General features: G+C 49.3%; 6 protein-coding genes across 6 annotated transcripts; 3 read left to right on the top strand and 3 right to left on the bottom strand.

Moving 5' to 3' along the window:
• Positions 1-32: 32 nt before the first annotated feature.
• Positions 33-784, top strand: N7537_002597 (uncharacterized protein; the record flags this gene model as incomplete). The annotated part of the gene is made up of 2 exons (XM_056893655.1): positions 33-224; positions 290-784. The coding sequence occupies 2 exons, from the start codon at positions 33-35 to the stop codon at positions 782-784; spliced, it is 687 nt and encodes a 228-aa protein (XP_056758650.1).
• Positions 785-882: 98 nt separating this feature from the next.
• N7537_002596 (aminopeptidase P family protein) lies at positions 883-2,422 on the bottom strand. Its single transcript, XM_056893654.1, has 3 exons — positions 2,247-2,422; positions 1,166-2,198; positions 883-1,106 (listed from the first exon to the last, which is right to left on the bottom strand). The coding sequence occupies exons 1-3, from the start codon at positions 2,408-2,410 to the stop codon at positions 906-908; spliced, it is 1,398 nt and encodes a 465-aa protein (XP_056758649.1). The 5' UTR covers positions 2,411-2,422; the 3' UTR covers positions 883-905.
• Positions 2,423-2,654: 232 nt separating this feature from the next.
• On the bottom strand, positions 2,655-4,079 carry N7537_002595 (uncharacterized protein; the record flags this gene model as incomplete). Its single annotated transcript, XM_056893653.1, has 1 exon — positions 2,655-4,079. The coding sequence occupies one exon, from the start codon at positions 4,077-4,079 to the stop codon at positions 2,655-2,657; it is 1,425 nt and encodes a 474-aa protein (XP_056758648.1).
• Positions 4,080-4,634: 555 nt separating this feature from the next.
• Positions 4,635-6,642, top strand: N7537_002594 (Zn(II)2Cys6 transcription factor; the record flags this gene model as incomplete). The annotated part of the gene is made up of 2 exons (XM_056893652.1): positions 4,635-4,766; positions 4,816-6,642. 2 exons carry the CDS (start codon positions 4,635-4,637, stop codon positions 6,640-6,642), a joined length of 1,959 nt encoding a protein of 652 aa, XP_056758647.1.
• Positions 6,643-7,096: 454 nt separating this feature from the next.
• N7537_002593 (uncharacterized protein) lies at positions 7,097-10,484 on the bottom strand (the record flags this gene model as incomplete). Its single annotated transcript, XM_056893651.1, has 2 exons — positions 7,097-7,284; positions 7,337-10,484. The coding sequence occupies 2 exons, from the start codon at positions 10,482-10,484 to the stop codon at positions 7,097-7,099; spliced, it is 3,336 nt and encodes a 1,111-aa protein (XP_056758646.1).
• A 1,062-nt stretch (positions 10,485-11,546) lies between these two features.
• N7537_002592 (bifunctional aminopeptidase/epoxide hydrolase) lies at positions 11,547-13,836 on the top strand (the record flags this gene model as incomplete). The annotated part of the gene is made up of 8 exons (XM_056893650.1): positions 11,547-11,867; positions 11,921-12,005; positions 12,062-12,281; positions 12,339-12,456; positions 12,522-12,641; positions 12,698-13,066; positions 13,129-13,616; positions 13,710-13,836. 8 exons carry the CDS (start codon positions 11,547-11,549, stop codon positions 13,834-13,836), a joined length of 1,848 nt encoding a protein of 615 aa, XP_056758645.1.
• Positions 13,837-13,845: the final 9 nt, after the last annotated feature.

Here is a 13,845-nt window from a genome sequence, read left to right as displayed (position 1 = left end):
CGACATCATTCTTTTTTTTTTTTTTGTTTAAAATGGCTTCACCTGCCATTATCCCAATCACTACTCGCCTGCTCACAACCACTTCTAGCTTCCTGACTTCACCTATCGTTGAGATTATTGTTGGGCAAGGTGACAATGAGACTGTTATGACAGCTCATCAATCCCTCCTGATGGAGGCGCCACTACTAGCCGAGTTGGTTGAAAAATTTGAAGCGTCGGGTCCAGTGAGTTCATTCGTTCATATCCGATACCACGTATATTTCTTATACTAATTGGTTGTGATTGATAGCGACGCATCAACCTGCCAGAAGAGAACGTCGATGCCTTCAGTTGCTTCCTTCAGTTCCAGTATACGCGTGATTACAATGTGGTTCAAACGGGAACACCTGGGGAAACAGCCGAAGACAAAGGTGGTGACGAGTTGCTGCACCATGCGCGCATCTACACCCTAGCAGAGAAGCTAGGCCTACCAACGCTCCAGCGTATTGCCCATGGCAAGATTCATAAAGTCCAGAGCTCACCTAATGCAGAGCTTTCATATGCCCGTTACGTATACACTCATACACCAACGGCAGACACTACTATTCGGAAGCCTGTGGCGACTTACTGGGCGAACCAAAGCCACGTGTTACGCCAGAGAGTTGGAGACGACTTTAAGAAGCTGTGTATTGAAGTTCCGGAATTTTCCTTTGATGTTTTGACTATCATTCTGGATCGCAAGTTGAAGAATGGATCGGTGGATGAGGTCAAAGGAAGTGCGCGCAAGCGTAGAAGAGACATCTAGTTATGACCAGTTGTAGAATCACATATCCGAGGATCAACGGTCTTCTGATCGTAATTTGATATGAACGTCCTTGAACAGTCCAGGGGCAAGATCTTATCAATGACTGCAGGGTGACTGCTTTTTATAGGGCCAGGCTCTCCACCTCCTCAATGATTTTCGGGGCCGTGGTCAGATTCTCAGAACCATCCTTGGTGATGTGGATGTTGTCTTCGATGCGCACTCCTCCCACACTCCAATACCGCTCCAAGACCTCGGTATCGATGTACTTACCGGTCTCCGGCGCCTTTAAGATGGGATCGATGATGAAGCGACAGAAATAGATCTGGTGACATAGTAAGAATTGGGCGTTGGAGAAGAGGATACTCAAGGGGTAGTACTTACACCGGGCTCAACGGTGACCACAGAGCCAGCAGGCAGGTTGGCGCGAACACGCAGGTAGCGGAACATGGTATCCTTGTCCTCATAATTGGGGTTACCACCGGTATCATGGGTGTCCATTCCCAGGTAGTGACCGAGGCCATGGGGGAAGAAGGCCACGCTGACACGCTTCTCGAACAATTCGTCCTCGGATCCGCGCAATATACCCAACTTCAACAAACCACGGATAGCAATGCGATGTGCCAGCGCGTGCACATCATCCCAGCGCACGCCTTCCTTGAGCATCGCAATACACTCTGTCTGCATCTGGAGGACAATCTCATAAATCTGACGGGTCTCAGGCGCGAATCGTCCATTCAGAGGAATAACACGTGTGATATCGGCGCAATAAGTCTGGTATTCACCGCCAGCATCGATGAGAACGTTATTCTTCCGCTTCTTAGTGATGGGGTCGACTAGGTCGACATCGTTTCTAACATAGTGAAGAGTAGCACCCCCTTCGCCTCCAGCAACGATGGGGTGGTAGGACTGCTCGCGACATCCATTGGCAATGCAAGCGCCGATGATGGCAGCTTCGATCTCGCGCTCGTTAGTTGCGGTCTTGGAGGCCTGGATAGCAGCGATGTGTGCTTTGGTCGAGATATCGTTTGCCTTTCGCAAAAGCGCAACCTCGTATGCATCCTTGATGACACGAGTCTCCTCGATGGCAGTCTTCAGGCTGGCAGTGTTTGTTTCAGCAAATCCCTGGAAGCTTGTGCCCTCTGACACCTGTTCGGCGATTGCAAAAGCAGCAGTTTGTCCATTGTGGTTCGAGGCGATCGATGTCAAAGTCGAATTCACATCGGTTGTGAACAGAACGTGGTCCACATCGTAGAGCTTGGCAGCCTCCTCGGGAGACAGGGGAAGACCGGACCAAATGACTGACTCTGGGTCGATCGGTGGAATGAACAGAGTTAATTCATCTTTGAGTGCATCGTATACCACGGTGGCATTGGGCAAAAGACATCCACTGAGATAGAAGAAAGGACGACGTTGCCTAGACTGAGTTAGTGTCAGTCTAGATCCTATAGAAAGGTTGTATTACCTAAATGGCATATCCTCATCGCTGTCCTCGATCAATCGAGTTTTTTGAGCCTCGAGGTAGATAACTCCGGCCCCGCCATGTCGGGCCTTAAGAGACTCCGCGACACGACGAGCATGGGCCTTAGCCGGATACTTGGCAGTGAGAATGGTATCCACAGTTGTCATATTGAATGAATAGTTGGAGGGAGAAAAGAAAGAAAAGAGAGAAAGAGAAAGAAAGAGAGAGCTGTGATTTAATAGATTGACTATCGGCCCAGGAGACTTGAGGTTACATTGCGGGGCTTAGAAATTATGCCCGTCAAAAACACACCATGAACATCGTACATATTATTCGGAGTATTCACATGATTCGTATGATTCGTATGATTAGTATGATTTGGAGGAATTAGAACATCAATCTCTCCAAGGGCTAACTCTCGGAAGCAGATACGTCTTCAAATTCCATCTCCCATTGGTCCACTTCCGCAAACTTCTTGACTGCTGCGCGCAACTCATCGCTCACACAACGAGTGGCCTCTGTTTCCGTAGATTCGGAATCAGACACATCGGACTCAGGTGGTGATGACAATGGAGAAGAGGACGGTGACGACAGAACAGTTTCGTTCTCTTTGTTGACACCACTCGCTTGAGATCGTGAATATGTAGCTGGTTCTTTTGGATCCGACCATTTGTCCTTATTTTTCTTCCCCTTAATCTTCTTCTGCTTCGGATTGCGGGCGGTAGATAATGGCCGCGGCTTGCTTTTCCCTGCCCGTCGCCCGGACGATCTTTGTGATGGATAGTTCAGCTCGTCCTCGTCACCAGATGCAGCATCATGCTGATCATCACTTTCGTCGCTGTAATCATTGATGGCGCGGAGTCGGCGCCGGCGACGTGGTAAAAGCTTGTCCTGTAGGTTTGCTGTCGACAGATGACTCGGGGCTTTGGACTTTTTCCTCCGAACAGGTCGCGGTGTGGAGTCACCAGGTGTAGCGGAGCCAGCAGGACTGCTGGCCGGTGGTAACATAGTCTGGCTCATTATCTCTGGAAATTGTTGGGACTGCGGCGTAGCCTCCACTCTTTCAACCTCATCCTCCTGATCTTCAGTTTCCTCATCGTCGGGATCAACCATCTCATCCTCAGGAAGTTCGTCACTAATGTCATGTCGAGAGTTGTCGCGTTGAACCGGTGTCGCAGTTGGAGTATCTTCTACCCTATCCACAGGCGACTGTGGTACTTGAATATCTTGAGCCATGCGCTTGCGCTTGCGCGATCCACCGGAAGAGAGCGGCGATTCAGACGGTGATGGGGATGACTTTTCGGTTGGCTGGAGAAGTAGTGACTTTCCCCGAGAGAGATTCAGTGGTGTTGATTCATCATTGGGGCTAAGCCCACCAAGGAAGTCATCATCATCAAGATCGGAAGAGCCATCGTCGGCTTGCATCATCTGCAGAATGCTCTGCTGTCGTGGCCGCCGCCTGAAGTTGCTTAGAACTGAATTGTCAAATCCAGGCGTTCCAGGAACTCGGGAGTTTGTGTCGCCTTTGCGTCCAGCGAATGATAGCGTAGAGGAATAACCACGCGATCTGGTAGGGGGTCGACTGCCGGTTCCAGGTCGACTGCCGGTGCCTGGCCGGTCCCCAGTGGGTGAAGATTCAATTGCTTGTTCATGGCTTTTGGTCAAGGGTGTTTGACTGCGTAGCGCCTGTCTCGGATCCAAGGCTGACCCGCGCTCGGGCAGCACAGGCGATTTGGCGACATTGGGGTCAATTTGTTGCGTTGAGTCTTCTATCGCGGTTTTTTGGGGTTGGCTTTTTCCCACTGTACGACTTCGTTTAGGGGCAGGACGAGGCATGATTGAATAAATTGAGAACCAACGTAGTATGTTATGGGAGCCAAAATGGGTTGCGCTACAAAAAAAGAAAGATCGACGCGTTTGTTTGGGACGCGTGCACGTGGACCACATGTGACATCGAATCCATCTACTACAATTCTATATTTGTCTATGGTCTATATTTCGTGCATATGCTGATATAAATATATATATCTATATACACATTTATATCTACTAATTCGCTTATGCTTTGATTGTCTCGAATTTTCCCTTCTAATGTCACAGTTGCAGGATTGTATGCTCAACCTGCCACGGACTCTCCCCCGTATTGAGTTAGGTCAACTATTATACAAGCACAAACACATGAAAGACTTGAATGGATTTCTATTAGAAACCCATATTGCATTATACATTAATGCCCATGCCCCAGATTCTCTGGATAATTCCTTGGATATCCCTCTCTTTTGGCTCTACTCATCTTCAAGCATGGTCTAATGCCCGTCATGCCGGCCAACCCCTCAGTTTGGAGTGGAATGCAACGTTAGACACGATTGGACACAATCTCAGCTTTGAACAATGAATCTGCCCCCAGAAAACGAGACGGTAGAACCCATGGGGGACTATGCAGTTAGCGACACATCCATCGGCAAGAAAAAGCGCTCCAATACAGAAGCTGCTGAATATCCCAGGAGACGGGCAACAATAGCTGTAAGCGCCTCTGGCAGGTTTGACTGGGGCAGATTTGACTTTGATTTAGTGTCAGATATGTCGACTACGCAAGACCCGTTGCAATGGGGCTCGTCCCAAGTGTCAACTCTGCTCCGATTTGAATGCGGAATGTATCTATCGAGAACCTGGTATCAAACTGGACGCTGGCGACAAGCTCATCCTAGATCATTTGGCCAGAATTGAGAGTTTGCTACACTCGAATTTACCAAACCAAGGGTCACATTTAGTCTTGTCCGCTACTTCCCCGGCCACCAGCAACGATACAAATCTCGGTAGCGATGATCCGTCAACGAAAACATCATCCAGCGGCTTGCCAGCCCATGGAAGGTTGTCTGCTGTTGGACTCGGTTCCTGGGTCAACCTACCTGCCAGTCTCAGCATCTCTACGATGCCCAGGATGCATACCACTCCTGCTCTTCATCTCCTCCAATGGCCCCTAATTCGGGACTTAGTCTCAGGGGCCTGTGATCCACAGCACCTTCTTCAATTGGAGATGGCCCGTGAACCATTGCGGCTGACTCCAAATTCAGGCTTTGATTTGACAAATGCATCCACGTATGCTCAGGCATTTTTCAATTATGGAAACGTTTGGTACGCCTGCGTGAACCCATACACGTGGAATCGATATTATCAATCAGCTCTCGCGCAAGGATTTCAGGAAGGACCCATGAGTTGTCTTGTTCTTCTGGTCTTGGCCCTAGGAAGCGCCAGTCATAGTGGCAGTATCTCGTTTGTGTCACCAGATCGTGAACCGCCGGGGCTTCCATATTTTGCCGCTGCGTGGAGCTTCCTACCGTCGGTTATGATGCGAAATACCGTGGTTGCGGCGCAGTGCATGGTTATGGCCTCTGCCTACCTATTCTATCTAGTGCGACCCTTGGAAGCCTGGACCTTGCTATCCAGCGTGAGCATGAAATTGCAGTTGTTGTTTGGTAGTCCAAATCGAATCCCGACTCAGTGGAGAGAGCTGAGTGTGAGGGTATACTGGAATACTTTGTTGTTTGAAAGCGATCTTCTCGCAGAATTAGATCTCCCCCATTCTGGCATTGTCAACTTTGAAGAACACGTGGATCTGCCAGGAGGGTTTGAGGAAGAAGATGAGGATGACGGAGAGGAGGAAGAGGGGGATCACAATGAGGGCGAAGAACCCCGGATAGCCAGGAAATACCCGGCCTCGTCACGCCCTGTGGACCCCCAACTGGCTGTTCGGCGTGACGAACTCTGGTACTTCCTGGCAGAGATTGCGCTACGAAGACTCCTCAACCGCGTCAGCCACATCATTTATCAGAAAGACAGCACCCACACTCTCGCCTCATTGGGCCCGATTGTTTCCGAGCTCGACTTCCAGCTGTCTCAGTGGTACGACAGCCTTCCCCAGCCCGTTCAATTCCCTTTGACCCCAAAGCCTCTTTCCAATCCGGTTCAAACGGTGCTGAGACTTCGCTACAATGCATGCCGTACCATTATATATCGTCCTTATATCTTGGCTGTTCTGGAGAATGAACAGGCTGGAGCGGATCCGGGGGTGAAAGAGTGTTGCCGGCGATGTTTGGATGCTACACTCCGTCAGCTAGAGCATATAACCAGCCACCGCGAAGGCCACCTTCCATACCTGTGGCAGGGCGCCCTGTCAATGGTATCACAGTCGTTGCTGATAATGGGCGCCACGATGTCTCCCACCCTCTCTATCCTGCTCCCTCCCGTTTCACAGATAGATGCGATCATTGCGGGAGTGGTAAACGAGGTAGAGAGGTATGCACACCTAGCACCTAGCCTGAAGCTGTCAGCTGAGATTATCCGGGATGCAGAGAGACGACGACAGATTTGTCTTCGATCGGCCAATATGTACCTCTGAACTGCATACTTTTGATGATGGAATTTGTGTTAGATCATAACTCATCGTTGAATGGCTGAACTGAATGATTTACCGCTCAAGGATGATGAAGATCTTTGTACATGGGAACGCGAACACAGTATAATGCTTGTAAGTACCAAAAGGATTGGATTGAAGGGGTGTGCATGTGTGATATGCATTAGTGTCGTTAGGGCTCGCACTGAGGCAAGATCACCAAAATAAACAGTTTATATGAGCAAACAGCGTTAAGTACAATCCCTTCTCATGACAAATATGTTCTTAAATCATCAAATAACTCACGGGTTAAAATCATGGTATCTCAAAAGACGTGGGGAGATCAAATATGGACATCAGAAATATCAAAAGAGACGCTGGAAAACTCCAGGACTCCACTGGCTTTGAAAAGAAAGGGGGGGGGGGGGGGATTTAATTATCGTATGGCTTCATATACTTCCTAAACCAACACCCACTCGCTACCTCGCTTGATGAACTTGTCGAGCATCAAGCTCACATCACCCAGTGCGAACCGGCAAATGTAAAAGCCAAAGAACTCAGCAGCATGCCGTGTGCTGAGTTCCAGACCAACGTGGGTTTTAGACGAATGTTTGAGTCCAGGGTCCTCAACCTGCTGAGCAATTTGTTCTGGTAGTGGATTAGAATGGTGCTAAAAATATATAGACGAGAAAAGCCTTACCTAGCACTTGCGCAGCATCAAAAAGCCGCGCCAACGCCCCCATGTAGTTTGCGTTGGGCCCAGAGAATTCAAGCTGGGTAATATTGCGCTTAGCAGGTGTTCCATGTACGGATGTCATCGGGACAGAATTGAGGTGCAGATTGTCTTTGTTGCTTTCTCGAGCACTCGGAACCGAAGTGGCTGTCCCAAGCCCGGAAGTTTTTGCGCGTAATCTTTTCCATGTTAAGTATGACTTGTTCGGCGCCACTTCCGGTTGAACAGGTTCGTCCGGAGTGGCAGTGGGCTTAAACAATGGCATTGATGCTTGGACACCGACATCACTGCCCAATTTCTTAGTCAAGGTAGCCTGGACTTGGTCAAGTACAGTGTCAAACGCCTGCATCTCCTCCAGAACCGCATCTGCATCATATGTATCCACTTGGGCCAACTTGAGTAGGGCGGCAGTCAGGAGATCGCAGTTGGACACTTTCTCTTCAAGGGCCTTTAGTTTGACATTTTTCACACGCCAGACATCTCGAGGAATAAAGAGCTTCTCTGATAGATACCCACCGTGGGGATGTGCGAGTGTCTGGTAGAGACATCTCATTAGCCAAAATGGGCGGAGCAGGAAACCTTCCGGACATGGCTCTAGAGGAAGCGGGGCGTTAGCCACCAACGAATTTGGACGGCCAAGAGCTGTGGGCGAGTGAATGTTGCTGCCAAATAGGTTTAATCCACCGCTTGGAAGTCCACTTTGATTGAAGTTAAAGTTGGCTAGGGTCGGTGTGGGCAAAACAGGAACGCCGCTAGTCGCGCCCCTTTGAGTGTCAGGGAATGCGCCGCTCCACGGGGAGCTTGGGGATTCCGGACATATATCTGGGATTTGAATCGGAACAGAGGCATTCCGAGCTCGGAAAGGCTTTGTGTTGGAGTGAAGTTTGTTCAATCCATCTGGAGCCGAGGGTACTTTGCCCATGGGCCGCGCTGACAGCGGCAAGGGTGGCAGGTCGTTCTCATCATCTTCATGAGTACGAGCTTTGGAGAGGTTGACGTGGTCCGTGAAAGAGCCCACCGACGGGTTGCGTTGTGTTGGGTGCAAGGTGGAACGAGCCCCAGGACCAGAAGGTTCATCTTTCGGCAACGGTGGCGGGCGATTTGCTAGTGGAGTTGCAGTATTTTCCAAGGCCGATGATGCATTGGAATTAGCGCGAGAGAAGCGGGTATTGGTCTCGATTTTGAGCTCACGAGTGTGACTGGATAGTCTCCGGGCTCGCACCCCTGGTCCCGTGGAAGATGCGAATGAGCCGATAGAACCAGCGCGGTTTGATATCGAGGCCCGCTTTGAAGGAGCCGGAAAGTCGGATGACGCTGGCAGGGGCGGCAAGGCCGAAGACGGAGGAGAAGAGGGCATGCCATACGGTTCGGGCCTTAGGTCACCTAGTGGCAAGACATCATCTTCTGCAAGCGTAGACAGTGCACCCCCATTGCTTGCGACATTGGACGTTGCGCAGCTTTCCCATGTCCTCCCAGACATGTTGCTAGAATCAGATTCTCGAGGAAGTGCCGACTTGGACTGAATGCCGAACTCAAAGTCATCCATCACGTAGCCCTTGGTCATCTCCTCTAGCAACCGCTCCTCTTCCTCTGCTTCATCATCCAGATACGCCGAAGTACGGGCAACAGGGTCATCCCCGAAATTTGTCTGTTCCTGGATCCGGCGGAGTTCACGATCACGATTCATTGCCTCTGCTTCCTGTTCTGCCTCGCGCACTCTTTGCTTTGCTAATTGGATGTTCCTGCGAGCATTTGAAACAACATCATCCCTTTCCTCTTCTTTGTGCTCCAGCACGGGCTCCAGACCTTCATCGTACGCAGCTTCCACGGCCGCATCGAGGGCCGCATCAAACTCAGCCTCGGTGTCATTACTAAGGCGACGGCTTGTCCGGCGACGAAGGTACACCGATGAAGCCTTAGAGTTTGCCGATGAGGGCGACGAAGCACCCGACTCATCAATTGTGTCCAACCATGAAGTGGATTCATTGTTCTCCTCCTGACTACCCGTCGGCAATGTTATAGATCGGGGTTGATCTTCCAGGGCGGACGGCCTCAAGGATTGTCGCCGAGGGGGAACCGCTTCCAGGGAAAATCCCCTTGTCTCTTCTAGCGGGATCTGATGGAACCCAAAGCTGGAACGAGGCGAGTTCTGCGGGCTCTCAATACGGGATCCATCATTTGTCGAGCGAAGTAATTCTCCGTATGACTCTTGGCTGAGGGGCCGATCTGGAAGAGCTTTGTCGTCGCTCTCCGAAAGAGGAAAGTCCATACGATCAAGTTCCGTGACTCGGAGCATGTATGTATCTCGAATTTCTTGAAGTTTGAGTTTCTCTTCGTCTCCTCCATTGCTACGAACCATGACAAGCTGTAGTAAGTTGCAAGCATCGGTGTAAGCTTCCATGGCACCCTCAAAATTGGCAGCGTTGTCGAGAAGAACTGCCGTATTTGCTTTCTGAAGTGCCTTTGATAACATCACCTTTTGGGTCTGTCCATGTTGGATGGCCGCCGGGTCTCCTTCATCATCATTTAAAGAAATGGACCCTCCACTGGACCGAGACATTGGCATATCTGTTTTGAGGCTATGTGTTGAGGGCTGAAAAAGATGGCTTGAGGCCGCAAATGAGAGATCGAGTTGTTGTGATGTTGAGTCATGGTTGAATATCGCCGACTTTTCCAGCTCCGGCAGATCGTGCACCGGCAACCCATTTAGCCCTTGCGCATGTTGGGGGCTGTGGCTCCCCCGTCCACGGTTGTAACCTGACATGGACATTTTCGAGCTCCCTCGACGATGATGACCGATGTACTCCGAGGGACTTTTGCTAGATGCCGTTGACTGGGACCAGCGATTTAAACTGCCTAGCCCTTCTTTGATAGGGCTGGTCGCTCCGAGACCCCCCGGAGACAAGTTTGCCACATTCTCCGTAAGCACACCGAGACCATTGGGTGTGACCGCACCTGGCGGCTTTACCATTCGAGTCCGAGAACTAGGCCGCGAAGAACGAGAGGAAGGTCGATTATGGGGCGGTCCAGACGGCGGTTCCGATGCGAAGGGACCGGAAGGACGTCTGAGGTAGGATGAATTGGGATCCTCATCCATTGCTGTGTGGTGAATCATTTTCGCAAAATGGCAGAATAACGGTCGAGATTTTAAAATATATCGAGTCTGGTCTGAAATTGCGTACCCTCGAGGCACTACGCGCGACCAGACAGGCACAGAGAGAAATGGGTATCGGCAACCAGGTCCTGTGTGTCTTCGCTCATTCTTCGCAAGTTTGGAGTGTCGATGTGGTCGTATGTCTCGTAGAGTATCCTTGGTTTTGAAAACCCCCTATTCGTCTCAATACATAGCTTCGTAATCGGGAGGGCTCGAGGGTTTCAGAATAGTAGACTGAGAAACATTATTTCAATTGACCTAGAACAATCAGGAATCATGCGCATTGAAGATCAGGAAGCAAACTCACAAATCGGTGAGTTTTTTTTTTCTCCTTTTTCTGCGTCAACCACACTCATAAGATATGCCTCAAAGGAACAATAATATATTGGATCTGCAAAAAGGTCAGACTACCAGTCACTTTTGGAGGTTCGTTTCGTGAAGTTCGTCAGGGGGGCTTGAACTACTTCAGGGGGTCCCGGGTTGCCGGGCGGTGGACAAATGGGAAGGGAAAAAAAACAATGCGGGGATCTCGAAAGGATATATAATGAGCTTAAAGAGATTAGAAGCAATAAAGAGAATTTTTTATTTTTTATTTTGGATGTCTGGATTCTGGATGTCTGGATGTCTGGATCCCCAAGGGTGAAGAAAAGGGAGGACAGTTGTCCCTAGCGTAGGCCGATATACATACAGGGATGTGCTAGGTTATTGAGAGTAGATTGGAATAAATTTAATAGGAATTTAGAAGAGATAACTCAAGATATAAAAACCCAATGAATATGAGTACTATAGACATATCTAGTATATATAAAATGTAAGTACAACATAGATAATCCGAGACATTGAAGTTGACGCTTAGAGACGGAGATGGGGAGATGGGGAGAGGAGAGATATGGGAGGGGGAAAAAAAAAACTTCCCTCCTCATGAATCCTACCTTAGGTCGTTCCTTTACTCGGAACTTGAATCCTTTTTTTGTATTACGTTCTATCAAGGTACAATTCATGCAATCCACCTCAATTCGAACTATGGCTACTATCAACCCTCCGCGGGATCCGAACACCGTGAGTAACTACAACAACTGGCGTTCCACCCATATCACGGCCAATTTCGATATTCTCTTCGACCAGAAGAAGCTGGTGGGAAATGTCGTCCATCAGTTCAAGTCTATCACCGATGGCCAGTCCAAGGAGATTATTCTAGATACCAGCCATCTTGACATTGGCGTGGTGAAGGTGGATGGCCAGCCATCCAAGTGGGAGTTTCTCCCCTCGCTGGAACCCTATGGTGTGCCATTGAAGATTAGCCTTGATAATCCCGTCAAGTTAAATGGTACCGTTGAGGTTGATGTATGTTTTGCAATAATTTCTCCCCATAAAGCTCTATCTCACTTAAATCATAGATCGAGGTGAAAACCACCGACAAGTGCACTGCGTTGCAGTGGCTAACGCCTGCGCAAACCTCAAACAAGAAACATCCATATATGTGTATGTGATAATCTTAAACTGTCCTTGGAGCTTCAGTAACTGACAAAATTGCCTAGTCTCCCAATGTCAGGCAATTCACGCGCGGTCTATCTTCCCTTGTCAGGACACTCCGGATGTCAAAGCCACCTTTGACTTCAACATCACCTCTCCGCTTCCGGTTATGACTAGTGGCCTGCCGATTCGCAAGTCGTCCATGGAGTCCAAGACGGACCATCAACTGTATCGATTCCACCAGTCGGTGCCAATCCCCAGCTACCTGTTTGCCATCGCTAGCGGGTAAGAATTCCTTCACCGTTCTCAAAGGTACTGCTCATTAACGCAGAATTTCTCCAGTGATGTTGCTGAGGCCCCAATCGGACCCCGGAGTGTCGTTGCAACCAGCCCTGACAAGCTGGACGAGTGCAAATGGGAGCTCGAGGCTGATACCGAGAACTTCATCACAACAATTGAGGTACACAGCCTATGTTCTATTCATATTCATATTAATGGTCAATTGTCGTTTCTGACTTCACGCAGAAAATCGTTTACCCTTATGCCTGGGGCGAGTACAACGTTTTGATCTTGCCGCCTAGTTTCCCGTATGGCGGCATGGAGAACCCGATTTTCACTTTTGCAACCCCGAGTATCATTTCCAAGGTACGTAGTATCCTCTATGGAATGGTTAGATAGGCCATGACTAATACGTCCCCCAGGACCGTGAGAACATCGATGTCATTGCACACGAATTAGCTCACAGTTGGAGTGGTAACCTGGTTACCAATGCCTCATGGGAGCATTTCTGGTTGAATGAAGGCTGGACCGTTTACCTCGAGAGAAGGATTTTGGCTGCCATTCATGGCGAAGCCTATCGCCATTTTTCAGCCATCATTGGGTGGAAGTCTCTGACTGACGCTGTCGAGCATTTTGGTGACGACCATGAGTTCACTAAGCTTATTGTTGATCTGAAGGGCAAAGATCCCGACGACGCATTCTCAAGTGTTCCTTATGAGAAGGGTTTCAACTTCTTGTTCTACCTTGAGAATCTTGTTGGCAAGTCAAAGTTTGACAAGTTTATCCCTCACGTACGCTATCTCTCTGCTCTTGTTTGGTTTCTTCTATTGACTTTTTTTTTTTTTTTTGGCAGTATTTCACGACCTTCAAGTGCAAGTCGCTCGACTCCTATGAGTTCAAAGCACTGATTTTGGACTTCTTCAAGTCAGATGCCGAGGCTTCTAAGCTCTTGGACGAAGTGGATTGGGATAAGTGGTTCTATGCGCCAGGTCTACCACCCAAGCCAAGCTTTGACACCTCGATGGTGGATGTTGTCTATGAACTTTCCAAGAAATGGCAGTCCCTTCCCGAGACTTCCTTCGAGCCTCATATCAGTGACATCCAGAGCTTGACGGCAAACCAATTGGTTGTCTTCCTAGAGCAGATGCTAGTGCTAGAGACACCTCTCAGCCCCAAAATCTCGAAGTTGATGGGTGATGTCTACGGTTTGGCCAAGAGCGAGAATATCGAGGTTTCGAACCTCTACTGCCAGGTTGGTATGAAAGCAGGAGATGATAGCGTCATTGAGCCAACAACCGAGTTGTTGGGCCGCATTGGACGGATGAAGTTTGTGCGACCTTTGTAAGATGTCCCCGTCCTAACGGTAGATTCGAACGGTAGATTCCATTCTTGTTACTGACATGGTCTTTCTCTTCTCTTTTCTTTTCTTTTCAGGTTCCGCAATCTCCAGAAGATCAATCGCCCTGTCGCCCTCGCCACATTCGAGAAGTATAAGGACTTTTATCACCCTATCTGCCGAGGGATGGTGGAGAAGGATCTGTTTGGCAAGAAAGACAACTAGGTCTTTCTC

The sequence above is a fragment of the Penicillium hordei genome, assembly GCF_028827395.1.
Source record: "Penicillium hordei strain IBT 12815 chromosome Unknown utg000001l_segment0_segment0, whole genome shotgun sequence".
Classification (NCBI taxonomy): domain Eukaryota; kingdom Fungi; phylum Ascomycota; class Eurotiomycetes; order Eurotiales; family Aspergillaceae; genus Penicillium; species Penicillium hordei.
This window is presented reverse-complemented; position numbering and strand designations above follow the sequence as displayed.